Source organism: Oryctolagus cuniculus, chromosome 9, assembly GCF_964237555.1.
Source record: "Oryctolagus cuniculus chromosome 9, mOryCun1.1, whole genome shotgun sequence".
In the NCBI taxonomy this organism is placed as follows: domain Eukaryota; kingdom Metazoa; phylum Chordata; class Mammalia; order Lagomorpha; family Leporidae; genus Oryctolagus; species Oryctolagus cuniculus.
The window spans coordinates 90,966,514-90,993,292 of NC_091440.1; the positions used below are offsets into that span (position 1 = coordinate 90,966,514).

Genomic DNA, 26,779 nt, shown 5'->3' on the forward strand with positions numbered 1-26,779 from the left:
TGCAGCACTGGCATCCTATATGGGTGCTGGTTTGAGTCGCAGCTGCTCCACTTCCAATCCCGCTCTCTGCTATAGCCTGGGAAAGCAGAAGATGGCCCAGGCCCTGCACCCATGTGGGAGACTTGGAAGAAGCTCCGATTCCTGGCTTCAAATCATCCCAGCTCCGGCCGTTGCGGCCATTTGGGGAGTGAACCAACAAATGGAAGACTCTAATCTCTTTCTGTCTCTCTCTCTCTAGCTCTCTCTCGCTCTCTTGCTCTCTTGCTCTGCATCTCTGTAACTGCCTTTCAAATAAAATTTTTTGTAAAAGAAGGCTGTCGTCTTATTTATTTTGATGTTGATGTTACTTTTTTGGGTCATTATTTTTACCTTCAATGTGTTTTTGGGGTGTGTGTGTGTGTTAACATCCTGTGTATTTTAAGGGAACTTCATATGTAGTTTATCCATTTCACATGTTATTTTTGGCCTTACTGTCATCTCCCTGGCATCTGTTGTTCATCCATCCATGGAACATTTTCAGACCTTCTTAGATCTTTATGTTGTAGAAGATAATCTCAGGTATTAAGATAGAGTTAAATAATCTCAGAATCACGCATGTACAATTATTTTGCAACATGATTTCTGATACTAGGTTTCAACTTCCTTATGACAGAAAAAAAGGGAATTAAAATTGCAGTAAAGGCTTGCTTTTCCTTATGGTTGATTTTGTGACCGTCAAGTTAATTTTTTTAAATACAGACACTAGTTTATCAGAATTACGTTTTTGTAAGACAATGATAATACTTTTGTTCTGTCAGTTTTTAAAAGTCTTGTGTTTGTATTCTTTGTATCATTTATTTGAGGTACCTTGTTGGCAGATAATCAGCTGGCAGGAGGACTATTAATTTTTATAACTAGAAATCTCTTAATGTGCTTACGATTCTTTTTAATTAAAAAAATTTTGTATTTTGTGGTTGAATGAGGTCTCTGTTTTTTGAAAAGTAGGTATTTGAGAGAGCTCCTGTCCTCTGGTTCATTTCTCAAATATTCACAATGGCTGGGGCTTAGCTGACTTGAAGCTAGCAGCTGGGAACTCAATTCAGGTCTGCCACATGGGCAGCAGGGACCCAATTACTTGTTTTATTAACCTCTACCTTTCTGGATGTACTTTAGTAGAAAACTAGAATGGAGAGCAGAGCTGGAACTGGAACCCAGGCACTTCAGTATGAGATTACAGGCATTTTAACTACTAGGCCAAATACCTGCCCCGTGAGTGAGGTTTTATATGTTGTGGATAGGTGACTAATCATGTTTAAAGAGAAATCTCAAAAGTGCTTGGAATAATAGCAGTTCAATGAAAAAAATATTAAAAGTCTTAAATTCCTTCTTTCAAAGTATTACAGCCTTTTGATTAAGGCTTGTGTTTCACATTTCCATTTTTATTTCTCTTATCAAATGACAAAGAAGTGTATCTTCATTGTAAACAAGAAAACTGAATTTTTTCTAGATTTTCAATATTTACTTACATGTAGGGATTCTGTTGAGCTAAACTAAAAAACACTTTAATTTTAAAAGAGACTTAGCTTTGATCACTGCTTTGTTTGAACTTGATTTTTAGCAGTTGTTACAATTAAACCTTTGCATTCATACAAAGAGTTTTGGCTCTTTTAATAGAATTATTTTACAAAGACAAAGATGCCATAAAAATACAACTTTTTTTCTAATTAAATTGTAGCTTTAAAATTTTCCTTTTTATGTTTCAAATTGTAGAAATATGGAAAACTGACAACTTGTACTGGTTGCCGAACACAGTGCAGATTTTTTGATATGACTCAATGTATAGGTCCTAATGGATATATGGAGCCATATTGTTCAACTGCTTGCATGAACAGTCACAAGACAAAATATGCAAAATCACAAAGTAAGTTTCAGGTATTTGGCAAGTTAAACTTTAATATCATCATTACTTTTTACACAAATAGTATGTTACCTTTTCTCCTTTGCTTTCTAACTGCTTTTATTTTCTTATCACACTGAACTTTCCCACCTCAAAACTGTTTTGGTGAATTTGATCATTATATACTTTTTAATTTACTTCCCAATTTTTTTAAAGTTACTGATTTTCTATGTTCTTAGCTAAAATTGTTGTTCCTTCCAAAACTTAATTAATTGGATGTATTGTATATGTTTAGGATGTAATACCAGAGTTGCATTTCATGACAATATTTTTTAAGCTGCAAATAAAAGAATACAGAAGGTTCTTTTAAAAGAAAAATCATCTCAGCATTCAAGATTTTTAAAAAAAAAAACTTTAGTTGCTTTATGAAGAAATCAGATATGTGTACCTTTTATCTCCTAGGTTTGGGAATTATTTGCCATTTTTGTAAGCGAAACTCCTTACCTCAATACCAAGCCACAATGCCTGATGGAAAACTGTATAACTTTTGCAATTCCAATTGTGTGGCTAAATTTCAGGTTTGTTATTTATTTTGTATACCCTCCAATCCTAATAAAAAACATAGAAAATAAACTGTAATTAATGTGCTTTATCTTATTAGTTAATTTTAAATGTTATTTTGAGGGTCAGATTGATGGGTGGAGATTTTAAAATGAGTACCAGATGACCTGGTTTCACTGTCTACTTAGCACAGATAATCTGACTTTTGAATTGTTACAGTGATACAAATTTTCAAGAAAAATTTAATATAATTGAGTTCAGTACTTGAAGTAGTCTCTTCTCTTGTTAGATGGTTTGGATAAAGCATGAACCTTATGGAAAACCTACTCCCTGATAAATGAATGAAAGACCTAGGTGTATGTACCCAGGAAGTGATGAGTATACATGGTTTCTTCATAGAAATCATATAAAAATAGGATTTGATGTGATAGTAGGTTTTAATTTAATACAGATCAGTGTCAGGGAGATATTTTTCATTTTGGTAAATGTGAAGAACTTTCATTCAGAGATCTGTGTTTCTCAGGAGGTAGTATTACTGGAATTGTTCAAACTTAATCTGTTGACCATTAGGAAGGAATAATTTAGAAGGGATTCAAGCATTAATAAGGTAGTAACAGAAGGTTTACTTGTTGTATATTAAAGTTTCAGGGTACTACCTAAAGGTTCAAGCCAATGCACAAAATTTTGCTTCATGAGTTAATTCATCCAACCTTTCTACTTTGCTCCAGGTTCTATGCTCTTATGTAAATTTATTTAAAATGAAAATATAAGTCTCATAAGTATGCTGTGATAGTTGCTATAAAAGATATTAGTGCCTTTTTTAAAAAAGATTATTTTTATTTATTTGAAAGGAAGAAAGAAAGGGAGAGACAGAAAGAGATCTTCCATCCACTGATTCACTTCCTAAAACACTGCAGCAGCCAAGACTGTGCCATGCCAAAACCAGGCACTCAGAACTTCATCCAGATCTCCCAGATAGACAGCAGGGGCTGAAGTATTGGGCCATCTTCTGCTGCTTTCCCAGGCACATTAGCAGGGAGCTGGATCAGAAGTGGAGCATCTGGTACTCAAAGCAGGTGCTCCCATATGGAATGCTGCATCAAAGGTGGCATCTTAACATGCTGCTCCACAATGGAAGCCCCAGTTATTAGCATTTAAATTGAGATGGTTTTGAATTTAGCCAAGTGACTGTCAAATTTATTGACTTTTAGATTCCTGCTGAACTTAGGTGATAAACCACATTCAAGTCTAACTTTTATTTTAAAAATTGAGATCATGGCAATTGATATGACTATGGTAAATACTGTTTCTACCAAGTTAGCTTTTTTGTTTTTAAAGATTTATTTATTTATTTGAAAGAGTTATACAGAAAGAGAAGGAGAGACAGAGAGGGGTCTTCCATCACTGGTTCACTCTCCAGTTGGACACATGGCTGGAGCTGGGCCAATCAGAAGCCATGAGCCAGTGATTAATTAGAAGAGAAAGACATTGTCTGTTGCATGCTGTATGTCAGTTCTTGAACTTTTATTTTTTGATTTTGTTGGGTAAAATGAATTGATTATTGGGAATGTTTTAACTACCTTTTTGATTTAATTGAAACTTATATTGCCTATGATTTAATGAGCCCCTCTGTGTATGTTTACATTAATATTTTAAAGAATAACTTAGGCTCTTAATTTTGAGAATTATGTCCAGATAAGTTTGTAGCCCGCCTCAGCAGAATGTCTGCACAGGTGATAGGATAGTGTTCTCTTAGTCCATTTAGACTGTTGTAACATAATACCTTAGACTGGGATTCTCTCAGTCCTGGAGACAGGGAGGGATAAGATAAGGCTCTGATAGATTTGTGTGTGTTGAGGACCTTTTCCCATAGATGGTATCTTTTCCCTGTACCCTCACATGGTAGAATGGGCAAATATGCTCCCCCAGCTTCTCTCAGATTATCTAAACCTCACTTAGATCATGAGGGTGAGTTGTAATCTGATCGCCCCAAGTGCCCCTACCTCAAGGTTTAGGATTTCAATATGAATTTTGGGGGATTACAAACATTCAGACTAAAACATATTCCATTTGATTTGAAAGAATAGTTAACTTTAATGGAAAGTTTCAAAATTTTGGAATCTCTAATGGTCATGTTGATTTTTGTTTTAAAAAGTTATTCTTAGTAAATGTAAATGTCAAATATATATGTTTTATTTTTCATAAATGTGTTCTCTTTAGGAGTTTTAAACATAAAGGTTTCTTTCACCATTGTATTACATACATATATAATTATATATAATTTGTAATAGAGTTGTAAAGAATGATCATTAAATAGCATTGTACTCACTACTGTGTTTAGGAATATTAAAAAACTCAGGGGCTGGTGCTATGGCATCGTGGGTGAGGCCACTGCCTGTGGCACCAGCATCCCATTTGGGCACAGTTCATATGGAAGTCTGAGCTGTCCACTTCCTATCCAGCTCCCTGATGATGCACCTGGGAAAGCAGTGGAAGATGGTCCAAATGAATGGTCTCCTGCTCCTATAAGGGAGATCCTGATGAAGCTCCTGGCTCCTGGCACAGCCTTGGCCATTGGGGCCATTTGAGGGGTGAACCAGTGGATAGAAGACCTCTCTCTGTTTCTCTTTGTCTCTGTCTTGTCCTCTCTGTAACGCTGATTTTCAAATAAATAAATAACTTTTTTAAAAAATAAAAAATACTTTTAAAGTCCATATTTGCTTATATCCTATCTTACCTTATTTTATTTAAAAAAAATTCCTAGTATGAATTTCTTTCTCTCTAACTTTGTTGAAGGACTGTAAAATTTTAAAAAGTAATATAGGTTTTCAGTGATGGACTTGGAGTGAAAATGTGACAATGATACTGTGGGACAAATTGTTTAAAAATTAGATGCCTTATGGTTATTGGAGAGGGCAATAGGTGGCAAATGTTTTTAAACTTTCATGTGCTAGTTCAGAATTTGGCAAGCTTCCTATTGTTTACTTATATTTGCTTTAAGTAAAAAAAAATCCATAGTTGTACTATAAGGTTTTTTCATACTGTTTTTGGTATTTTTGGTGAATAATAGTTAATCCTGTAAAAATATTGAATTTTGATTTTATAAAACTAACTTAGAATGCCACTATAATTTTAAATATAAAATTCAGAAATGTAATTTTATATGATGAAAAATATTTATATACATATTGTTTTCTAGAGATAATACACATTTAACAGTAGTCACAAGTAGAAATTCTAAAATATATATGAGCTACATATATTTTGTTTTTTTTCCCAGGCTTTAAGCATGCAGTCATCTCCCAATGGTCAGTTTGTAGCACCAAGTGATATTCAGTTGAAATGCAACTACTGCAAGAATTCCTTTTGTTCAAAACCGGAAATCTTGGAATGGGAGGTAAGTCATGTTTTATTACATATATTATTTAGTGCTAAAATGAAAAGTCTGGTGAATTACCTATAATATTTCCTTTTTAGTAGATAGGAACAAGCTTTTCAGGTTTTGTGAAGAATGGATTATTTGCTTTCTTATGGCTGTGAAACCAACAGAAGATCTGTTTCTTTGCAGATTAGACAAAAATCATTGATGTCATACTCAGAATATATTCATAGTAGTTATACAGGATGCTGTTATCTTTAGCTAGGGTCCCTGGTGTGACTGTAAATTGTTTTTCCTCCTGTCCTTTTAAATACTACCTGTGAAGTATAATATCTTCTGTCACCAGTACTTGTAAAAGTGAGAATTTCTTAGTCATATATACCACATTGTGTTTTAATGAAATAAGAGAGCCTTATCCCAATAAAAGTTTCTTTTATTTAAATAAGAGTGCTAACTTTTACAAGTTTACTAATTTACTTTGCTCTTAGCTGCTACTCTGAGCACTGGGTTTTGTTTCCATTAAGGGAGCAGTCATGGATAGATAGATGGCTTGGGTTACTGGTTACCTGTTGCTTTCTTGAGCTATACTCACTTTGGCCATTATTTCTTTTCACTTTTTTTTTTTTTTTTTGGAACGGCTAGAGTAGGGATATGAGGCATGGAATATGTAATAAAATGGTATACAAGATGTAGTTAGTACTAACAGACTATTCATGGGTCAAAATTTATTAGTGTCGTGGCAAATCCCTCAGTATGTAAGTTGTAGGCTAAAAAGCTCATACCCAGAATTGGACTGTGATTTCTAAAGTACTTTGGAAATATGAAATTTCATTATCTTAACACCTTACTGCCTGGAAAATTTTTAGCTTATTTAGTTTGGTGCTATCTCCAGAGCATTTAAACCAGTCATCCTTTGAGACTGCTATTGGCATCCAGTGATGATTTTCTTGTGAATAATAACCCTGTTTCAGCAAGAGCAGGAATAATGTTGGATGCCTAGTAAGAGAAGAAAGAAATGAAATGAGAACAAGTAAGGACTGGCACTGTGACACAGCGGGTTAAGCCATGGCCTGCAGTGCTGGCATTCCATATGGGCACCTGTTCAGGTTCTAGCCGTTCTGTTTCTGGTCCAGTTCTCTGCTGATTTGCCTGGGAAAGCAGTGAAAGATGGCCCTAGTGCTTGGGCCCCTGCACCCATGTGGGAAACCCAGAAGAAGCTCCTGGCTCCTGGCCTCTTATCGGTGCAGCTCTGACAGTTGCAGCTAATTGGGGAGTAAATTAGTGAACGGAAGATCTCTTTCGCTGTCTCTTTCCTTCTCTCTCTCTGCAACTCTGGCTTTGAAATAAATAAATAAATCTCAAAAGAGAATGAGTAAGGAAATCCATTAGCAAGCACATGGAATAGTGTCATGTAGGAAATGAAGATCCTGCATAAATTGAATTTTGACCATCCTAGATGAAAATGAGGTCCTTTCCAGCAAGAATGTGTCAGTATTGCACCACTTTTGTAGCCTTGTTGCTGTGTTGTTTTTGTTAACATGAAGGTTAAGTGTTGGAAGCAGTTGAGAGACTGTCATACTGAATGAGAGTTGAACGCACCTCAGGAGATTGGAGTTTCTTACTCCATGGTTGACAGTTGTAGTTCCCTTGTTGCCTTTTTCTGTTGCCAGTTAGTTATCATGCGGCAGCTTTCACCTAATGATAGCCTTATTAGTTGAGTTGATTCCTGTATTTTGTCACTGTCTTTATTCTGGTCTTCAGCTGTCTTTACTATGTTTTAGGTTTAGTCTGTCTTCACAATAATTTGGGTTTTAGAGCCTGCTTTCTTGGAAGTTTTAAATTGTTCATCACTGCTTGGCTGGATATGAGGAATATTCAAAAAGTTCATGGAAAAAAGTGTGTTATGAAAACTGAATGGATTTTCTACATTTTGTACTTTTTATTCCATATTCCATGAACTTTTATGAAGTATTCTTATGTTTGAAAAGTAGCTTTGGTTATTGTGAAATAACTTTGGTTACAGAAGAATTAAAGTTCTAGCCATGTTCTATTTAAGGGAACCAACTCAGTCTCAAGTTCAGTAGCATACTGTGTGATGGCACCAAATTGAATACTTTTATCCATGATAGATCTGTTAGGTGTAATAGGAATGTGATTGAACCTACTTGCCTGTCCTCAACAAGGAATTTTTTTTTTGACTGAAAATGTTATTGCTGTCATACTTCTCATCTTTGCTTACCTGTGTTATATTTCCCATTGCTTTTTCCCCATTTCTCTAATTCTCTTAGCAATATCAAACTGCCATTTTATTTTAGTGATACTTTTGCTTTTACTGAGTAATTTCAGAGTAGTTAATAGTGTTGAGTTCTGTGGCACTATTTACATTTAGCAGTGAACTGGTTAAACTAGGTGTCCATGTACCATAGCAAGTATGTCCCAAAGGATCATCACATTAAGTAGGTAAATGATTTAACTTTGTTTCTGTAAAAGTGGCTTGTTTATTTCTTAAACGTGTTCTTGAGGTGGTTGTCATTTACTTACCAAGGTTCCCATTGTGCATTTAGAACAAAGTGCATCAGTTCTGCAGCAAAACTTGTTCAGATGACTATAAGAAGTTGCATTGCATAGTTACATATTGCGAATACTGTCAAGAGGAGAAGACTCTTCATGAAACAGTAAATTTCTCTGGCGTTAAGAGACCTTTCTGTAGTGAAGGCAAGTGTATATACAGTGTTGTTCATAACTTTTATTGATATTTAATGTTTTTTTGCCAAAATATTTCTAAAATACATAAGTATATGTCCAGAGTAGCTGCCAATTTTAATGTAGCTGAACTAAAAAAATTAAGTTCACCTTTCTACTGACTTGCTTTGTGATTTTGTATGTTTCTGTAGATCTCTAAGACTCTAAAAATTGGGTAACCTCTTTTTTTCCATTAAAAGGAAGTTCTGAAAATTAAATTAAAGCATTGTTATTATACCATGTCATCTCTAAGCCTACACATTGTGATTTGAAAGTTGGTTTTCCAAATAGATGAGAATGGCTTCCCGTTAGCTCCATTTTTCCCTGCTCTCTTTACTGCTTAACCTGCACAGGTTTTCAGTAATTGAACATTCCTAATTGAACAGATTGAACATCCTAATCCAAAAATCTGAAAATAAACGGCGTTGTGGTTTAGTGGTGAGCATAGCTGCCTTCCAAAAATCTGAATATAGAAAATCTCTTACTGCTAACATGATTCTTAAAATGTTTTCGATTTTGGGGCTTTTATGGTCTTTAGGTCAGAGCTATTCAGTTGGTAGTCTATGCAAATATGCCAAAATCTAAAAAAAACCAACCCTGAAGTCTAAAATACTTGCTGTCTCAAGCATTTCAGATAAAGGATACTCAATATGTTTCCTGTAGCAGTACTACAATGGGAAAATGCTTCTAAAGTTTCAGTTTGGGATATCAGGAAAACATTCAAGGATTTTCTTTCTTCTCATCTATACTTTTGCTGCTGTGATTCTAGGATGCAGATTATAGAAGGAACTCTAGTTCTAAATGTACTTCTCCAGTGATAGGAACCAAGATCGTAACTATGGGTTTTGGGCTTTTGTTATTTTTTCTATTCCCCAAATGTCATATCAAATTCTAAGCTGGCTTTCAGTTTCTGTTCTTTCTTTGGCCCTTGTCACTGAACTTCCACCAGCTTTCCTATTTGCTGTCTTCACCTGTTATTTTTCCAATGTGGAATTAAAAAAATTTTTTTGGATCTACTTTTTCTATAGATTTCTACTCTAGTTTGGGGTAAGAGAAATCCTTAATGCCGGTAGTGGTAGGGAATGGCAGCAAAAATAAAAGATTTATGAATCCATTCAGTTAGTGTCTCTGTTAGTACTTTCCACATGTGATAAAAAACTATATATGTAAGAGTGTGCTGTCTATAAACCAAGGCATCCTATTTAGGTTTAATTAGTACATTTTTACCTGGAATTAAAGGTAATCACATTTTACTGTTATTTAAGAGCCAAACCGTGCAAGTGACAAATCCTAAAAATGTCTCATTGGAAAAATTGATTCTGAATTAATTTAATTATCTTCCTATACCTGAATTTTTGTGTAATGACAATCTTATTGATTGATAAGTCTGAACACATTGATACTAATTGCATACATATATGATTTTGTGCTATTTAGATTACAGTCATGCATCATTTAACAGTGTGAAATCTGGGGAATGCATCTCAATTGTTTTATGAACATCATCGAGTGTATTTAGACCATCTAAAATAGTTATGTTACTAGACAATATAATCTTACAGGACCACTGTTCTATATGTGGTCTCTTGTTGGCTAAAATATTTAGTTTATAGTACATCACTGTATATGGATTTTACAAAAATGGATAGATAGTGGTTAGTAAATAGCATAATTTTCAACTGGTGAAACTTGAAAGTTTAGATAGATAATGAAAAGTTAAATTCATACAACTTTTCTTGTTAGATATGGCTTTTGCTTTCTTTTACTGCACCTAGTTCTCTTGTAGGACCTATCTGAAATAAGAAAATAAAATATTAAAAATTATCAACAAAACCTGGTTGCATAAAGCAACAAAGATAAATTTTTCAAAATGTTTTACAGTATATTTCAAGGTATACATATACACTTATGTATAAGTTCATATACATAAGTGATTCAGATAAATTATATGGAAAACAATTGTAATTCATGTTCTTAAAATTAGTTTCAAGATGCAGTGTTTCTGGTGGCATTGTAATTTGAGCTCCTTATTACAAAGATTGATGAGACATTATAAGTCATTCTACTTATATGACCCAGCAAGAGTAAAGGCATGGAAGAGTATTTATTTAATCCTCATAGATATTTTAGGGAATAAATAAAATAGATATGTAAAGATATTTAAAATAACATATTTACTTAGTAGGTAGAAGAAATATTTTCTTAAGGAAGAGATGAGCAAATATTTTCTTTGAAAAAATCCATAAACCAGTTTTACTTCCCTGAAGGGTGAGGTAAGCTGGAAAATTTGGCTACAGTATCTACTTAGCTGAAGATTTCTGTAAGTTTATTTTATTTAGCAGTCTACATTGTTTGGTTTCTCTAAAATATCTATTTGTGGTGTGCTTATTCTTATACTGCAAGATTTTACTAGACAGAACAATGAAAACAGTTAAAACACTTTAATAGATTTTAATGTCTTAAAAAAGTATTTGAAACCACATGCTAGAAAATATTATCTAGTATTCATCTTCTGTTCCAGTTTTTACAGGTTGATGTTGATCTATAGTTTTTCCAGCTTTGGTCAGGCAACAAAAGATAACTTTATTTAAATATATAGGATGCTTTCTAAAGCTAATAATCAACTCGATCTAGAAGATCTGTGTCAGCTCAATAATTAGTTTTTGATTTTTTTGTTTTAATATTTAAATCTTGTATTTTTCAGGCTGCAAACTATTGTACAAACAGGACTTTGCCAGACGTTTAGGATTGAGATGCGTTACTTGCAACTATTGTTCTCAGCTCTGTAAGAAGGGTGCAACTAAAGAACTTGATGGTGTAGTGAGAGATTTCTGCAGTGAAGACTGCTGTAAGAAATTTCAGGATTGGTATTATAAGGCAAGTAACTCCAGATTTTCACTATGGCAGCCATTTGAGCAGTCTTAAAAAACTTTAGCTATTTCCATTATCAATATGGTGACCCATTTATTTTTAAAATGTATACATTTTAGGCCTAGCCTCAGTTATACTATCTTTTCAGTTCATTGTTTAAAACTTTAAGTAGAATTTTCACTTTCTTAAAAAAAAAAAGTTATGCAATACTAAAGACGAAGAGACACCTATACTCAATAAATGTAGTTTAATCAAATGGATTATTTCCCTAAATTTGCTGTTTCTTTATCTTACTAAAAAATTATTTGAGGGGCCGATGTAGTGAGTAACGCCACTGCCTGTGATGCTGGTGTCCCATGTAGGCACTAGTTCGTGTCCCAGCTGCTCCACTTCCAGTCTAGCTTCCTGCTAATGGCCTGGGAAAAGCAGAGAAAGATGATCCATGTGTTTGGGCCCTTGCCAGACATGTGGGAGACCTGGATCAAGCTCCTGGCATCAGCCTCATCCAGCACTGGTCATTAATTTGGGAAGTGAACCAGAGGATAGCAGATCTCTCTTTCTCCTTGTCTCTTCTGTAACTCTTGACTTTCAAAATAATAAATAAATCTTTAAAAAAATTATTAGAGAGCTCACTTCTATTCACTGGTTGATTAACCAACTGCCTACAGTTGTGTTGGGGCTAAAGCCTGGAGTTGGGTACTCAGTCGAGTTTGCTCATATGAGTGGATGGTAGGAACCCAATTCCTTGGGTCATCACCATTGCCTCCAAGGGTCAGCATTAGCAGAAATCTGGAGTCCGGTAATGAATCCAGGTATTTTCATTTTTAATTTTTTAATTTTGGAGACTTTGAAATGGGGAAGATACTTAATAGAGATTTAAAACATTTCATTTGAAACTGTGTGTATGTATGTTTTTAAAATCCATGTTTTTAAAAGTAAAGATAAATTCCTTTTAGTTCATTGCATTAGTATGTTTCTGGATAAGAAAATGTGGGGTATAAATATGGATGTTGGGTAGTCAGATATTACCCAAGAAACAGTTGTTAATTCCTGTGTCAATAACATGGAAACTGTCTCAGGGCTGGAGCTTCATTGTGAATAAAATTATAAAGCATGTGAAAATAGGCTTGATAGTAACATCCAAATTATGAGATATCTATAAAGAATGAAAATAGAAAGGTTGAAAGATGGAGAATAATACTATTTATTTTACTTTTCATGATTAAGGTTAAAATGATACTGCTAGGAGAGTTTATCATTTTTTGAATATCTACAACTCAATATGCTAACTAGGATTTTGTAAATTAAAAGAAGATACTTCCTTAATTGTCAGAAGTAAAATAATTAGCTAAAAAGTTTGGCATTTACTTTTTTAAAAAAGTTGCTTTATTATTTTACTTTGGATTCCCAATGATTTAAGCCTTCAACTTTAGGTTAAATTTTAAAAGTACACAGAGGACAAACTTTACTCTCTCTAACATGGATTCCTTCTCGTCCGAACCAACATTTTGTGGTATTGTAGATGACATTTTGAGAAATCCCTCAGAAAAATGTTACTTTGGCTTTTGAAGCTTAATTTTAGTTTAACACACATAAATGCACCTTTTTCCCCATGGTTTAGGAAGTTTTGTTTTTGAAAAATTGTTTTGAGAGACTGGTGGTGTGGCATGGTAGGTTGGGCTTCCACCTCCTGCGCTGGCATCCCATGTGGGTGTTGATTCAAGTCCTGGCTTCTCCTGTTCCAGTCCAGCTTTCTGCTGATGCACCTGGGAGGGCAGGAAAGGATGGCCCAAGTTCTTGGGACACTGCACCCACACGGGAGACCTGGAGGAGGCTCCTGGCTCCTGGCTTCAGATCAGCCCAACTCCAGCCATTGGCGGCAATTTGGGGAGTGGATTAGTGGATGGAGGACCTCTCTCTGTCTCTCCCACTCTCTGTAACTCTACCTCTCAAATAAAGAAATTAATAAATCTTCAAAAATGGTTTCGGGCTGGCGCCGCGGCTCACTGGGCTAATCCTCCGCCTTGCGGCGCCGGCACACCGGGTTCTAGTCCCGGTCTGGGTGCCAGATTCTGTCCCGGTTGCCCCTCTTCCAGGCCAACTCTCTGCTGTGGCCCGGGAGTGCAGTGGAGGATGGCCCAAGTGCTTGGGCCCTGCACCCCATGGGAGACCAGGAGAAGCACCTGGCTCCTGCCATCGGATCAGCGCAGTGCGCCGGCTGCAGCGCGCCGGCTGCGGCGGCCATTGGAGGATGAACCAACGGCAAAGGAAGACCTTTCTCTCTGTCTCTCTCTCTCACTGTCCACTCTGCCTGTCAAAAAAAAAAAAAAAAAGGTTTCGAATACTGTCACAACAATAAAGCTATTTAATGACCACCAATTTGGAAATCACATTGTATTCTTATACTTATTATCTTAATGTTTGAGACAGAAGTTGTTAGGAACGTGATTATGAAGATTTCTGCCTGATTCTGAATCTTACAATTTTAATATTTTAAATTAATCTGTTGGTGGATTTTGTTTTTTGTACACAGCACACAGTAAATGTGTTTGGCTTTCTTTTGTTTCAGTACTTCCTGTTTTATATTATTTTTAATTAAAATGGAGAAATCTGTTGGCCTCTTTGTTGAGGAAGCAAAAATAATGCTTTTTGACAAAAGACTGTGGTTAGCTGAATAAAAATTCAGTGAAATGGTATGTTTCAGAATATATAAAAATAAATTAGTTTAGTATCTAGTTATAATTATATAATTGTGTTTAATGTAAACCTTCTGCATAATGAACATATTTTTGCCATTCATTGCTTGAAGATTTTAAATAAGAAATTATATAACAGCCAGTGCCGCGGCACTCTGGGTTCTAGTCCCGGTTGGGGCACCGGTTCTGTCCCGGTTGCTCCTCTTCCAGTTCAGCTCTCTGCTGTGGCCCTGGAAGGTAGTGGAGGATGGCCCAAGTGCTTGGGCCCTGCACTCGCATTGGAGACTAGGAAGAAGCACCTGGCTCCTGGCTTCAGATCAGCGCAGTGCTGGCTGTAGTGGCCATTTGGTGGGTGAACCAACGTAAGGAAGACCATTCTTTCTCTCTCACTGTCTAACTCTGCCTGTCAAAAAAAAAAAAAAAAAAAAAGAAATTATATAACATAACATATACACAATTGCATTACTACATATTTTGCTAATCTCAGGAATAAAGGTAAGCAGATTTTTGTCAGATGGTAGGAATTTTTTTTGTTTGTTTGTTTTTGTTTTTGTTTTTGTTTTTGACAGGCAGAGTGGACAGTGAGAGAGAGAGACAGAAAGAAAGGTCTTCCTTTGCCGTTGGTTCACCCTCCAATAGCCGCCGCGGCCGCCGCGCTGCGGCTGGGCACCACGCTGATCCGAAGGTAGGAGCCAGGTGCTTCTCCTGGTCTCCCATGGGGTGCAGGGCCCAAGCACTTGGGCCATCCTCCACTGCACTCCCTGGCCACAGCAGAGAGCTGGCCTGGAAGAGGGGCAACCGGGACAGAATCTGGCGCCCCAACCAGGACTAGAACCTGGTGTGCCGGCGCCGCAAGGCGGAGGATTAGACTAGTGAGCCGCGGCGCCGGCCAGATGGTAGCAATTTATAAAACAAATAACAATTCTGATTTTTCTATGCAATACAACTTCTGAAGAGTTGCCTCTTCCTAATCTCCCTAACCTCTGTTTTAAGCAGCTATTACTGAAATCAAAGAGCAAGTTTATCCTACCTGGTTTTCACTGTATTTTTTGGAAGTATGATTTATTTACTTAATTGGTATCTCAGGGTGAGAGAGAGAGAGATTTTCATCCGCTGATTTATTTCCTAAATGGTGGCAGAGGCTCAGCATCTGGATCTCCCACATGGGTGGCAGGGGCCCAAGTACTTGGACCATCTTCCTCTGCTTTCCCAAGCACATTAGCAGGAAGATGGATTGGAAGTGGAGTAGGCAGGATTTGAATCAGTTTTCTAATGCGGGGATGCCGGCATTTCAGGCAGCAACATAGCCCGCTGCTCCACAGTGCTGATCCCTCTATTTTCTTATACCTCTCAAAAATCCCTTCTGTTTGCTGCCACTATCACCAGGATCATCACCTTGAGAACAGGGTAAATTAACTCTCTACTAAATATATGTTCTTTATAAATGTACTCATTCTGTAGTTTATCTTTTTATTTTAAATATTCAAAATTTTAAATTTTACCCTATTAAAAATACTGACCCTTACAAGTAAATCCAACTTTAGGTATATAAACTTCAAACTCCTCAACAGAAGTACTTCATAGGTAAACCTCAAAAACAAGAGCCAGCCAATTCAACTGTTGTTATTCTAAGTTTAGTCATGAGCATTTGCTGTACACAATATTCTTACTTTGTCTTATCTTTGTGTTTCATACTGAGAAACTAAAAAGAGTATATATAATTTTTACATTTTTATTTAAATATTTACTGTGCTTCAAAAATCTGTTTATATTTCTTTTACTTGATTATTTTGAATGATATGTGTTTTTTGGCCCATGTAATAGCTTGCTCTGAGTTTACAATAGAGGCTTATTAAATATTTCAAATTAGAATAAAAAAATCTTTGACATCATGCAGCCAGAACATTCTGAGAATAAGATTAATATCTTTTTCTTCTTCTATATAACTTTTTGGAAGGAAGTAGATAGATGTTTCCTTAAAGTGATTGTTTCCAGGCATAATGTGAAAAGCTAAGTGGGAGGATAGTTATTTAAATTTTTGTATGTTTAAGATTTTTCAAAGAAAAGGATTTAACGTTGAAATGAAATAATAGCTAAAATGTTTGTTAATATGTTAAAGATAATACTTCAGAACATTCACTGTTTCCCAGCTGTATGTGACCATATTTTTAATAGAACTAAGCTTTTCTTTTAAACTTTCAACTTCAGACTGCAGTTTGTTAGCACAAATTTTTACTTATTTTATATACCATTAGAGTGAATAATGAAAATAATAAATTCTTTAATATGAATATCCTGTAATAGTGTGACTTACGAATTTTAACTGATAATTAAACATATAAATTTTTTCTTTGGGGGCCAGCATTGTGGTACAGCAGGTTAAGGACCTGCTTGCCATGCTGGCATCCTATATCAGAATGTTAGTTTGAGTCCTGGCTGCTCTGCTTCAGATACAACTCCCTGATAATGAACCTGGGAAAGCAGCAGCAGATGACTCAAGTACTTGGGCCCTTGCCACCCATGTGCAAGAAACAGAGGAGTGCCAGGCTTCTGGCTTTTGGCTGGTCCAGCCTTGGCTGTGTGGCCATTTGAATAGTGAACCAGCAGACTCCTGGAAGATCCCTGTCCCTCTACCAAATAAATAAAATTAATCTTAAAAATTTTTTGTTTCTAAACTGCTTAGGTGTATTGATTTTTAGAAAATTGTTTTTGAAATTAATGTTAGAAATAGTGCCCAATATTCTCTCGTTAAGTGTGCTTTTTGGAATGCTTTGCATTGTACCCAGTAACCTACTGTTTTATCACTGAAATCTTTTTTTGGAGGCAGTGAATCATTTCCTTTGACTCAGGATAGCTACATTGGGAAGTTGTAAAAAAATTATTTTAAAAATGTCTGTAAAATACCACTATTTCATTTGTATTGATAGTCCCTCCCATTCCCTACAAAATTAGGTTTGTTGAAATGGAGAAAAAATGGATAGGAAAATTGTAAATATGTATACCCATGTATTAATCAGAAATGAGGAGTTGAAACTATCTATGAAATACAAAAGATTGTCAATATAGACCAAATGACCTTTTTATCAGCTTTTGAAAAGTAATATATACTTCTGTTTAGCTGGTAAGTTGGATTAGAGTTTTCGAATTCACAAACAATTCTTGATTTACCATGATACAAGGAAACCGTGAAATAGATGATGATGTACTATTTTTAAATTGGAGACTTATGTCAAGCTTTGCTAAATATTCTCTCATGGATGGGGCTAGGCTGGAAGTTGGAGTGGAATTGTTTTTTGGTCTGGAATGGTAGTCATTTACAATGCTTTTAATTTTTCATCATAATTTATCTCAGTTCCAAACATGTTGCATGAGTGGATGTCAAGGAAACAAACAAACAAAAGTTCACAACCTTCCAAAATTTTGATTATGGCTTTAAGCATGCATTTATTAGTATTGAATTCTTACTCTCCTTTTCAGCCTGAAAAATTTGGTTTCCATTTGTAAATTGGCATTAATCTTGTCCTTTGTTGTTTGGATAAAGAAAAGTCATCTAAATTTGTTTTGAACATTCTGGAAGAAAGGAGCTTCACGTATTGTTTCTGCAAAAACCAAGTGTCAGTAATTACAGAATGATGAGGTGATTTGATTGTTCAGATTCTTTTTGTGAAATGTTTAGTTTTATGACCTTGACCTTCTAAATTATTATATAAATGGACGTATTATATGCTACGAGTTAGTTAGTAGTACTTGGAATAACTTGAATTTATGTTTTTGCTATTAAATTGAGAGCCTTCTTACAGTATTTTATTTTGATTCAGAGTTTTACTACTTAGTCATTTATGGTAACTCATTTTGTCTTTTCATTTTCTTTATAACTTAGTATACAGGATAAAATTCAGGTCTTACTCTTTTTGTTATTAGATGGCATGGGGTTGTGCTGAGAGATAGTAAAATTGCTCCCATCCACTGGTTTACTGCTCAAATACCCATAACAGCAAATGAGGGAGCATACTGAAGCCAGGAGGCAGGAACTCAATCCCAGTCTCCCACGTTTACTGCAGGAACCAATCTACTTGAGCTATCACCTGCTACCTCCCAGGGAGCACATTAGCAGGAAGCTGGAGTTGGAAGTAGAGCCGGCACTCTGGTATGAGATGTATGTGTCCCAAGCAGCAATGTAACTGCCATGCCAGGTGGCTGCCCTGAAGCCCAAGTTTTGACTGGAGTTGTCTGCTTTGAATCCTGTCTCTTTAATATTTGACCTTAGTTATTTATCTTTTGGACCTTAATTCTCAGTACCCACTTTTTTATTTTTTTAAGATTTATTTATTTAGTTGATAAGTCAGAGTTATAGAGAGGAAGCGGGGGGCGGGGGAGATAGAGATAGAGAGAGATCCACTTTTTTTCCACTAGTTCACTCCACAAGTGGCCACAATGGCTGGACCTGGGCTGATCCAAAGCCAGGAGCCAGAAGCTTCATCTGAGTCTCCCAATTGTGAACAGGGGCCCATGTACTTGGGCCATCTTCTGATGCTTTCCCAGGTACATCAGCAGGGAGCTGGATTGGAAGTGGAGCAACCAGGACTTGAACTGGCACCTATATGGGATGCCATTTCTGCAGACAGTGGCTTTACCGGCTATACCACAGTGCTGGCCCCTCCAGTACTCATTTCGAAGCGCCGTTGTAAAAATTATAGGGAGGAGATATAAAGCATTGGGTTTTTATATCAGATTCTTTGAGATAGTTTCTGCGCAGGTTTACTTTTGCTTTTTACTTCCTCTATTCAGAATTATGTTCACTTCCTTTTTTTTTTTTTTTTTTTTTTTTAAGATTTATTTATTTGCTTGAGAGGCAGAGTTCAATTCCTAAATAGCCACAATGGCCTTAGTTGGGCCAACCTGAAGTCAGGAGCTTCTTCCAGATCTCCCACATGGGTGCAGTGGGCCAGTTACTTGGGCCATCTTTTGCTTTCCCAGGAAGATCCAGAAGTGGAGCACCTGGGACTTGAACCAGTACTCATGGGCTACCACAGGCAGATGCTTAAGCTACTACATCAATGTGCTAGCTCTACTTCCATCTTTTTTTTTTTTTTCTTCCTGACAGGCAGATTTAGACAGTGAAAGAGAGAGACAAAGAGAAAGGTCTTCCCTTTTCCCACTTCCATCTTCTTTATTATTATTATTATTATTATTATTATAATATTTATTTTTATTTACGTATTCATTTGACAGGTAGAGTCAGACAGTTTGAGAGAGAGACACAGGGAAAGGTCTTCCTTCCATTGATTCACTCCCCAAATGGCTGCTATGGCTGGAGCTACGCCAGTCCGAAGCCAGGAGCCAGGTGCTTCCTCCTGGTCTCCCATGTGGGTGCAGAGTCCAAGCACTTGGGCCATCCTTCACTACATTCCCAGGCCACAGCAGAGAACTGGACTAGAAGAGGAGCAACCGGGATGAGAACCTGTTGCCTATATGGGATGCTGGAGCCACAGGCAGAGGATTAACTTTGTGTGCCACAGCGCTTGCCCTAGATTTTCTTTATTTATGCTTTTGTCTTTTCTTTGAGAATAACTCATAGAAAGAGAAAAAAAGAATTGGATCCTGGAACATTTCTTTTTTTTTTTTTTTTTTAAGATTAAATAAATTTATTTGAAAGAGTTACACAGAGGAGTGAGTGGCAGAGAGAGAGAGAGGGGGGGGGGGGTCTTCCATCCAATGGTTCACTCCCCAATTGGCCACATTGGCCGGAGCTGCGCTGATCCAAAGCCCGGAGCCAGGAGCTTCTTCTAGGTCTCCCATGTGGGTGCAGGGGCCCAAGTCCTTGGGCCAACTTCTACTGCTTTCCCAGGCCATAACAGGGAGCTGGATCGGAAGGGGAGCAGCCGGGACCCGAATTGCTGCCCGTGTGGGATGCCAACGTTACAGGCTGGGCCTTTAACCTGCTGTGCCACAGTGCCAGCCCCTCTTTTTTTTTTTTTTTTTTAAAGATTTATTTATTTATTTGAAAGCAGAGTTAGAGAGAGGCAGAGGGGTCTTCCATCCACTGGCTCAACCCCAAAATGACCACAGTGGCCAGAGCTGGGCTGATGTGAAGCCAAGAACCTGGAGCTTCTGGGTTTCCCATGCATGTGCCCGGGCCCAAGGACTTGGGCTATCTGCTGCTACTTTCCCAGAACATAGCAGAGAGCTGGATCAGAAGTGGAGTAGCTGGGACTTGAACCAGCACCCATATGGGATGCTTGCACAGCAGGCGACTACTTTACCTGCTATACCACAGCGCCAACCCCCTTGGAATACTTCTGTGGTGATTTCTAGAGCAGTTCGCTGGTAAGAATTTACACAGGGACTTTTTACTATGGAGTAAGATGTGACTTCAGTTGTGCTAATGTTACTGAGCTTACCACATAATACTACCAGCAATGTAAAATTTGGGCTCCAAGGTTTTTTTTTACAAGAGGTGTAATATCGGAATCACTGAGTGGTTGTAATTCATGCTACAATTCTTCATTTAACATCTATTCAGCAGGAGACATGCCTGTCTTGGAGGTGGGAAAAAGCCTGTGTTCTAATCTTAGGGTGTATTTGTCATGTAAGATCTGTTTGCCAAAATGGTATTTGCTGACATCCCTGACTAGGAATTTCAACAGTGGTGGTTTATTCATGGAATTCGTTTGATATATAAAAAGAGATTTCAAAATCTGCACTATGAAATTCTAGATTCATTTAGAGTAATAAAGGAAAAACCACATCCACAATTAGTATGCACTACAGAATGCTCAATATTTATTACTTTATCAAAAATTTCAAAGGTGGCAGCCAAACCAGATGGTAGTTTCTCAAAGCATAGTGTTTAAAATGAATCACATCTTTTTGTCCCTTCACTGATTATGATGTTAAGAAATAGTGAAAATGAGCAAATATAAAGGAAAGTGGAATTTCTAAAATGTAATGTGTGAATGTTAGTGGGTCCCCCCTGCTCCCAATATTACATTATGGACCAGTTAGGGCTGATTCTTTGCCTAGATGTAGGTCAAATTGGTTTTCTTAAGATAATTATGATTTTTAAAGAGACAGAGGAGGGAGAGATCTTCCACCTGCTGGTTCATTCCCCAAGGGGTCGCAACAGTCATGGCTTAGCCAGGAGCTTCTTTCAAGTCTCCCACATGGGTGGCAGGAGCCCAGACATGTGGGTCATCTTTCACTGCTCTCCTAGGTGTATTAGCAGGGAGCTGGCTTAGAAGTGGAGCAGTCAGGACTTGAACCAGCACCTATATGGGATGCTGGTGCTGCTGGTGGTGACCCAATCTGCTGTGTTGCAGCAGCAGCCCCCAGAATTGGTCTGTTCTTAGATAATTAGCCTGAGAAATCTTTATTAATCAGAAATTCTCAATATTATTGTAGTCAGCTTACATGAGTATATCATTATGGATCTAAAATTATTTTAAAATAGTTTGATCTACCGATGTTCTTTTATTTATCCTATCTTTATAACGCTGGCCTTTGACTTCTGGTAAATATAGAAAGGTGCTTTGTCAATTAGATTAATTGATTCATTTTCCACCTACTTTTATTTATTATTGATTTTATTGTCTGTGCTTCATATTCTGTTTTTCCTTTTTAAAATTTTTTTTAAGTTTTACTTATTTTTATTTATATGAAAGGCAGAGTTATAGAGAGGCAGAGATAGAGAGGTTTACTTCCCAAATGACTGCAGTGGACTGAATTGGGCTGATCCAGAGCCAGAAGCTTCCTCCAGGTCTCCCTTGTGTACTCAGATGTCCAAGGACGTGGCCCATCCTCTGCTGCTTTCCCAAGAGCATTAATTATCAGGGAGGTGGATCAGAAGTGGAGCATCTGGGACTCGACCTGGTGCCTATATGGGATGCTGGCACTGCAGGCTGGGCTTTAACCTGCTGGGCTGCAGTGCTAGCCCCTATAATTTTTTTTTCTTTATCAGATATTACATTTGCTAATATGTGATAATAAATTGGAGAAAATAGTTTTTTTTTTTTTTTAGAAAGCCGATGGAAGACCTCTCTCTCTCTCTCTCTGCCTCTCCTCTCTCTGTGCAACTCTGACTTTCAAATAAATAAATCTTTAAAAACAAAAAAAGGAGGGAGGGCGAGACATCTTTGCTGTTTCAAGCCCTTGGGTCATGCTTTGCTTTCGCAAATGCTTTAGCAGGGAGCTGAATTGGAAGTTGAGCAGTAGAGACTAAGAACTGGCGCTCACATGGGATGCTGGCATCGCAGGTGACAGCTTAATTGCTGCACCATAGTGCTAGCCTCAAAGATAAGCTTTTAGAAGAATCTTTTAAAATGGTTATGCATACGTGATATTTTAAATCTTCTAATGTCTGAAACTTTTTTTTAAGGCTGCAAGATGTGACTGTTGTAAATCTCAAGGGACTCTAAAGGAGCGAGTGCAGTGGCGTGGCGAAATGAAACATTTCTGTGATCAACATTGCTTATTACGTTTCTACTGTCAGCAAAATGAGCCCAACATGACCACTCAGAAAGGACCTGAAAACTTACATTATGGTGTGTAATAAATTAGGTGTAATTGAAAAACCCTGTGTATTAGTCTTTATTTTCTTAGTTTTGAATCCAGGGCATTGATAGTGTATAGTTGATTTTGGAGATTATTTAACAACAAATTCTTCCTGAGATTCATTGGATACTCTGGATTAAGTACCCTATATGATAGTTTTATAGATGCATTGCTTTTCCTTGTATTTCCTTTTAAAAATTAAATACTAATTGAAAAACAGGGCCTGAAAAAAAATTTTCATTTTAAATGAAAACCATTTTTAGCAAGTTGTATATGCTCAGGATAATTGGGAATAACAGCAGCAACCCTTAAAAGCTGTGACTTTTTATTTAAGAACTTTCAGAAGGGGCAAAGTGAGCAAATGGTTAATTCTACTTACTTAGTTCTGTGTTTCCAAATTTTATATTCCAATTTGAGATTTTTTTTTTTAGTAAAAATAGTTTGAAATATTTCCTTCAGTAACATTTGTTAGAAAGCAGTGAAATTTAATTGAGAAATAGAGATACAGAAAATTCTAAGGAAAGTGATGTTTGTCTTATTTTAAATTTGTTTTTTAGATCAGGGTTGTCAGACGTCCCGAACCAAAGTGACAGTAAGTATTGCTTAAATGAAGTGCTAAATTGTGATTTTTATAATATGATACGTAATTAGTTTAATTTGATCTGATTATAATTGTTAAAGTATTTTACTTTCCTCTTTTGACAGTGGAGGTATTCAGTGGAATTGTATTAATATCAGAGGCTTTCATACATGCTGGCTAAAATAAATTGAATTAATTATAGCCTCTTACATGGGAGTGAGACATCTATGTAGTATTTGAGTTGATAGATGCATCTTTGTGACAATAGGTATAGTATGAATGAAATGATTGACTGTTATCTTTTCCTAGGACAAGCTTAGAAGGTATCACTGGTAAAAACAATTGGAAATCAGACTGAAATAGTCTGGGTCACATTATTAATGGCTTTATACATTCATTTCTCAAGTACAGCTCTGAAGATCTATGCTAGCAGCTAAGATTCATGAGATTTCAAATTTAGTGTTTTGTGTAATACATTAAATTCTGCTTTTTTGCTAGTATTTTAAGAGTTTTTGGGTTGAAATTTGCCATGTATATGTATCATTACAGTAGGTCTTTTGTCACACTTTTAAAAGCAGTGAGGCACTGCCTTCTCTCTCTCTGTGTATGCTGTGCCTGAAACTCATCACCAGTATCGAAACATTGGTATATCAGGCCTCCATTTGCAAGGGACGTCATTCAGGATTATTTACAGCAACACAGAAAGCCTGTGGGGCAGTTCTTGTTGTGGCTATGCATTAAAATCACCTGGCAGGATTGTAAAACCTTGAGATGCCTGGGCCTGAGCCCAGAAATTCTGTATTTTTGAAAAGTTTTTTAAGTGATTCAAATATGTAACCAATATCACTAATATAGTCAGCTCTCTGTATCCACTGGTTCACAGCTACTGATTGAACCAATATAGGATTGAAAATACTGAGAGGAAAATAACCAAAATGGCAAAAATGAAATCTTGAAATTGCCATGAAACAAGCATGATGCTGAATCCATCGAACACACCCTGCTGCAGCCTCTGCCATCAGCCCCTCAGTCTCTCCTCAACACTTATTTGAGCAGGTTGCATCCTCTGATTTGTGTGCTGTGAAGTTAGGCCTACAATGTTTGCATCTGTACTGAGCATGTACAGACATTTTTCTTGTTATTATTCCCTAAACAGTACAGTGTAACAACTAGTTACATAGTATTTGCATAGAAGTAGGCCTTATAAGTAATTTAGAGATGATTTAAAGTCATGGAAGGATGTATAGATTCTTTGCAAATGCCATATCATTTGTTATATGAGAGACTTGGGCATCTTTGAATTGTTGTGTCTAAGAGAGTTCCTGGAACCAACTATGCAGCCGAGTTATCCTACTTTACTACCGGACATTTTTATCCACAGCAAAGAGGATAAATCATTATTCCTATTTTGTGTTTTTATGCAGCCGTAAGTCCAACCTTGTTTCAAAGATGTAAGCTTTTGAACAAAACTTTAAGAAACTCCATCTCCCAGCACAATGTTAAATATTTTTTTCCCTATATCCGTTGAACTATATTACAATGACAAAAAGATGGAGGGTGGGTGCACTATTAGTAGGAAAGGAAGGTCAATTTTCCATTGCAGCTGTTGCCTTTGTCTTATAAAGCCCTCTCTCATCTTTTCTTTGTAAATTTTGTGGGATCTTTTAGTTCCCCATCCATAAACCTCAAAGGATGAGAGAGTTTGGCTGCATAATTTTTTAAAAGATTCATTTATTTTTTTAGAGTTACAGAGAGAGAAAAGAGAGGTCTTCCATCTGCTGATTCACTCCCCAAATGGCTGCAATGACCAAGGCTTGGCCAGGCTAGCTAGGAGCCAGGTCTCCCACGTGGGTACAGGGGCCCAAGCAATTGGGCCATTGTCTGCTGCTTTCCCAGGAGCATTAGCAGGGAGCTAGATCAGAAGTTGAGCAGCCAAGACTCAAACCAGCACCCATTTGAGATGCTTGGGCTGCATACGACAGCTTAACCCACTATGTCACAGCACTGGCCCCTGGCTGTGTAATTTTGAGGAATTTACTTCACTATGTTTCTCGTGTTTCATTATTTATACAATAGTGATGACATTGTTCTCCACCTCAGTGTGGTCATATAGTAAATAATAAACCCACAGTAGCTGTTTTGATCTAGATCTCATAGATACAGTATGCATAGTGGTTAAGAACATTGGCTTTGACCTTTGATGTATTTTTTTTGAATCCTAATTATAGAATTTTAGGTCTGTGACCCTTGCCAGTTTGTATAATATCTGAGCCTCAGCTTCCTCACATATTAAATGAGAATGATAAAAAGATGTACCTCTTAAGATGTTAGGAGGATGAAGTAATAATGGGTCCCTTGTGTATAGCAGGTACTGAACAGATGGGATTTTTTTTTTACTATAATTTTCATTATTTGTGATCCTTCCACAGCTTTGAGCAATACCAGGACATCATGATTTTGGAGATCTCATCTAATTCTTTTTTGTTTGTTTTCTTTTAAATATTTCTATATTTATTTTGAAAGTCAGAATTGGAGAAAGAGAGAGCTTTCTTCCCCTTCATTCAATCCCTAGCTAAAGCTGCTCTATACTAGGCTGAAGCCAGGAGCCAGCAGCTTCATCGGGGTCTCCTGCATGGGTAGCAGGCACCCAGAACAGTTGGACCATTTTCTGCTACTTTTCCAAGGCCAGTAGCAGGGAGCTAGATTCGAAGTGGAACAGCCAGGACAGAAACTGCTTGGTGCCCATAAGGGATACCGGCAATGGCTTTACTCATTGAGCCACCATGCTAGCCTCAGCCCAACCCATTCTAAAATGGGGATATTATTTTCCAGTTCAAAGTTGCCCAGTGCCCAGTTATAGTAGTTACTGGTTGTTATGTTATTATACAATTAGGAAAATTGAGACTTAAGAGATTGAGTCACTTGCCTGATGTCATGGTCCAGTAGCATTAAAACCTAATTACTTGGCTCATTTTTCAGGACTGTGTGTCTAGTAGCTGATGAAGTGTATGTCATTTGAAGTTCTGATGAGTCTGGAATAAGCCCATCCTAGTGCCAGACTGCTTGGCCATATTTATGAGACAGCTTGTAAAAAGTTTTTTTGTGTTACTCTTTGAGACATTTTTTAAAATACACAGATGAGGTTTTTTATAAGTACAGTTGATCTTCCTCTTCATGGATTCCGTATTTGTGAATTTGCCTACTTACCAAAATCCACTTGTAACCTTTGAATCATTGCTACACTTTCACAGATGTGCAGAGGGGTAAAATTTTGAGAGGTTAAGTGTGCATATTCCCAGTGAGGTATAGAATCTGATACCATACCTGGTTTCAGCGCTCATCTTATGAACAGTTGTCCTTTTTATGGTCTACTTAGCACCATGTGTTTGCTTTTCATTGCACATGATGATTTTGCTGTTTACCTTGACCCACAAGTGTCATGCTAAAGTGCCATCTAGAGTACCTCAGTGCAAGGAAGCTGTGATGTGCCTTATGGAGAAAATGTGTTAGATAAGTGTCATTCT

At 36.9% G+C, this 26,779-nt stretch overlaps 1 protein-coding gene across 21 annotated transcripts in view; it reads left to right on the forward strand.

The window, feature by feature from the left end:
* Positions 1–26,779, forward strand: part of ZMYM2 (zinc finger MYM-type containing 2) — a 109,859-nt gene that overhangs the window by 60,920 nt on the left and 22,160 nt on the right. For 16 of the 21 annotated variants that reach the window (XM_051850065.2, XM_051850066.2, XM_051850067.2 and 13 more), the window contains 7 exons: positions 1,750–1,900; positions 2,339–2,454; positions 5,718–5,834; positions 8,381–8,531; positions 11,263–11,435; positions 22,500–22,665; positions 23,233–23,267. In XM_051850065.2, coding sequence (XP_051706025.1) covers positions 1,750–1,900; positions 2,339–2,454; positions 5,718–5,834; positions 8,381–8,531; positions 11,263–11,435; positions 22,500–22,665; positions 23,233–23,267 — 909 coding nt within the window. Of the gene's footprint in view, positions 1–1,749; positions 1,901–2,338; positions 2,455–4,899; positions 5,152–5,717; positions 5,835–8,380; positions 8,532–11,262; positions 11,436–22,499; positions 22,666–23,232; positions 23,268–26,779 lie in introns of those variants that run through there. The other 5 variants (XM_051850068.2, XM_070049121.1, XM_070049123.1 and 2 more) reach the window with 2 other exon arrangements.